This window comes from Capra hircus, assembly GCF_001704415.2.
Source record: "Capra hircus breed San Clemente chromosome X unlocalized genomic scaffold, ASM170441v1, whole genome shotgun sequence".
Classification (NCBI taxonomy): domain Eukaryota; kingdom Metazoa; phylum Chordata; class Mammalia; order Artiodactyla; family Bovidae; genus Capra; species Capra hircus.
Genome location: NW_017189516.1, coordinates 31,726,655 through 31,729,942, shown reverse-complemented (window position 1 = coordinate 31,729,942; position 3,288 = coordinate 31,726,655). Strand labels below are relative to the sequence as shown.

The following is a 3,288-nucleotide window of genomic DNA, read 5'->3' as shown; positions in this document are numbered from 1 at the left end:
AGGAATAAAGCCTTAGGCTCTTCCCTCATGGTTTTCAGCCCCTCTCCCATTACCACCATCCTTCTGGGAATTCAACAGGCCCTCTCCGCGCCAACCTCCCAACCTCCCAACCTCCCTGGTTTGGACTCTTTCAGAGCCAGTGAGGAAGTCCTGCCCCGCAACCTTAGCCAGCGACTCCCCCCAGGACCACACACAATACTGTCACCATCGGAAACCACTCCCCGATTTCAGGATTCCAGCATCCCTCCCTGACCACCCACTCCACCCCTCCATCCCTCATGAGAGGACCCCCCTGCCACCCCATGTCGCCCAGACGCCTCAAGGACAAATGACAGAAAGCAAGCAGTTACAAGCACAGCCATGAACGCTTTAATAGCAGTGCTAAGGGCAGAAGACCAGGCCTCCCTCATCTGTGGGCAGTTTGGGGCGAGATGAAGCTGCTGATGAGATGTGGCTGTGACTCAGGGGCCTGGACATCCCTACTTCCTCTCGGGAGCAGGTGGTGAAGCTGTGGGCTTCGAGAAGGCACTGGGCTGGAAGAGGCGGCGGAGATTCTCATTGTTGATCAGCGCCCTCTGCACGTGCTCCGGGCTGATGCGTACCCTGTGGTTGGCGCCGGCCTCTTGCCCCGCCAGGTCCAGGATGTTGGCCGTCAGGTACTCAAGGACTGCGGTCAGGAACACAGGTGTCGCTGAGCTCAGGCGGTGGGCGCCCTGACCCTCTCGCAGGAGGCGGTCCACGCGGCTCACGGGGAACTGCAGCTCGGCCCTGGTGGAACGGGAGAGGGAGTGTCTCTTACTGCGATGGCAGTTCTGGAGGTGTTTTCTCCGAGACATGGTGTCGGCTGGATGCTGCTTCTATCAGCCCAGACTGATGATCCCGCTGGCTGGGGCCTCCTGAGGTGCCAGTCTCTCTCTGCTGGCTGTGTCCCCTTGCTCAGGTCTCTTATTGCTCAGGGAGCTGCCTTTGTGACAGCTCAGGCTTTGTGATGTCATCAGTGGCCACTGGGCCCTGGATCAGGACAGGCCTAGAAATGGTTCCCTCTTTTTACAGGGAACTCTTTCTATTTCACTGTAACAGTCTAGTAAAAATAAATAAATAAACAAACAGGGGGCATGGAGAGAAAAAGAATGTTTTAATGGAAACACAGCCCTGTCTCTGGGACACCACTTCAGCTTATCTGAGCCTAGGCTTGGATTATCTTTGAACTGGTTCACATCCCTCTGTAAATTGGTGGTCACTGAGAGACATACGGAATGCCTTGTCCAGGGGAGATCCATTTGTCTCCCTTCTCATATTGTAATAAAACCAATCGTGCCTCCAATTACACATTTAAAATACTCTGCTTCAAAACTTATATGTTTGTTCTTCAGGTTACCTTTTGTTATACCATCTGCCAATCCCCTCAGGAGTTAAACAGATTCTTTGAATACATGTACATTTCATATCTTTAAGAGTGTCATGATATTCTCAGTTTAAAAATATCTTTTAACTGTTTTGGAGGTCAAATGGATATGCCCATGGACTCCCCTGTCAGAGCCAGGTACACTCCCAAGACAGAAAAGTGCCACATTCTCAATTAGAGCCCAGGAGTGTCTTGTTTCTTCTAGGTGATTCCAAAGCCTCATGGAAACCAAGAGGATTTCTATGATTTTCTAATTTTAATTTTAAAATTTTCCTCTGAAGTAATTTTGTGGTTGCTTTGTTTTTGTTCATTTATAGCTGATAAGTTATTCCCATTGCTGGCAGAAATGGTGGAGAATTTGGTTTCAGGATCTGACCATCTGGTGACCTCTTGAAATAGGTTCACAGAGATCTAGGCTCCACTGAGTGAGAGACAACAGAGAAACTGGTTTTCCAGTCTTTGTTTGTCTATTAGCTTCTTCAAATCATACCCTCTAGAGAAGAACACTTTTTGATATTTACTTGAGCCATGGCTAAAATTATAACATTGAAGCTATAATCTCTGTTTTTCCATGCTTGTATGTCCATGTCTGTATCTCAAAAATGCCCTCACCTCTGATTATCTGAGTGTGTGATGTTTTCCTATCTTCGAATGATACTACTATAATGGACTACAGTTGATTATAAAATCTCTTAAAGGGGTTCTGTTCTGAGTGACATATCCCGATAGATTGTTTATACAAACTGACTATTCCTAAATTTCCTTGAGACTAAAGAAACTGAATTATGGTACCTTGAGGGGCAGGAGGAGAAGGGGACGACAGAGGATGAGATGGCTGGATGGCATCATTGACTCGATGGACGTGAGTCTGAGTGAACTCCGGGGGTTGGCCTGGCGTGCTGTGATTCATGGGGTCACAAAGAGTTGGACACGACTGAGCGACTGAACTGAACTGAAATGAGCTACATTTAAACAATATACTGGGTCAGTCAAAAAGTTCATTTGGGTGTCCCTGCACCATCTTCTGGAGAAGGCAATGGCACCCCACTCCAGTACTCCTGGAATATCCCATGGACGGAGGAGCCTGGTAGGCTGCAGTCCATGGGGTTGCAAAGAGTCGGGCACGACTGAGCGAGTTCACTTTCACTTTTCACTTTCATGCATTGGAGAAGGAAATGGCAACCCACTCCAGTGTTCTTGCCTGGAGAATCCCAGGGACAGGGGATCCTGGTGGGCTGCCGTCTATGGGGTCACACAGAGTCGGACACAACTGAAGCGACTTAGCAGCAGCAGCAGCAGCACCATCTTATGGAAGAACTTGAACATACTTTAGGACCAAGCCAAAATATTCTCCCAGAATCCAAATTACACCTTTTGTAAGAAATCAACACCTCTATATTGAAGCATTTGGCTTTCTTCCCCCAGAGGAGACCATTAAAACCTTCCTATGTCAAGACCACCCATTTATCAGGATATAGCAGAGGAAGAGCCTCCACAGCAGGTGGCAAAGCTGGATTCTCATCCCTACCCTGCGACCCACTTGCCATGGGACCTTGGGAGAACTCACCAGCATCTCTGGGCCAAAGTGGCCTCAGCTATAAAATGAATACTCTAAAAAAAAAAAAAAAACCTATTCTGTGCCTTGTTCACCCACTTTTGGTAGAAAATTTTCCTTAGGAAAAGATCATGAAAGTGAAAGTCGCCCAGTCGTGTCCAACTGTTTGTGATCCCATGGACTACACAATCCATGGAATTCTCCAGGCCAGAATACTGGAGTGGGTAGCCTTTCCCTTCTCCAGAGGATCTTCCTGACCTAGGAATCGAACCGGGGTCTCCTGCATTGCAAGTGGATTCTTACCCAACTGAGCTATCAGGGAAGCTAG

General features: G+C 48.2%; 1 protein-coding gene across 1 annotated transcript; it reads right to left on the bottom strand.

The window, feature by feature from the left end:
• Positions 1-346: 346 nt before the first annotated feature.
• Positions 347-1,172, bottom strand: LOC102183137 (histone H2A-Bbd type 1-like). Its single transcript, XM_018044059.1, has one exon. It carries the CDS (start codon positions 834-836, stop codon positions 480-482), a length of 357 nt encoding a protein of 118 aa, XP_017899548.1. The 5' UTR covers positions 837-1,172; the 3' UTR covers positions 347-479.
• Between the last annotated feature and the right edge of the window lie 2,116 nt (positions 1,173-3,288).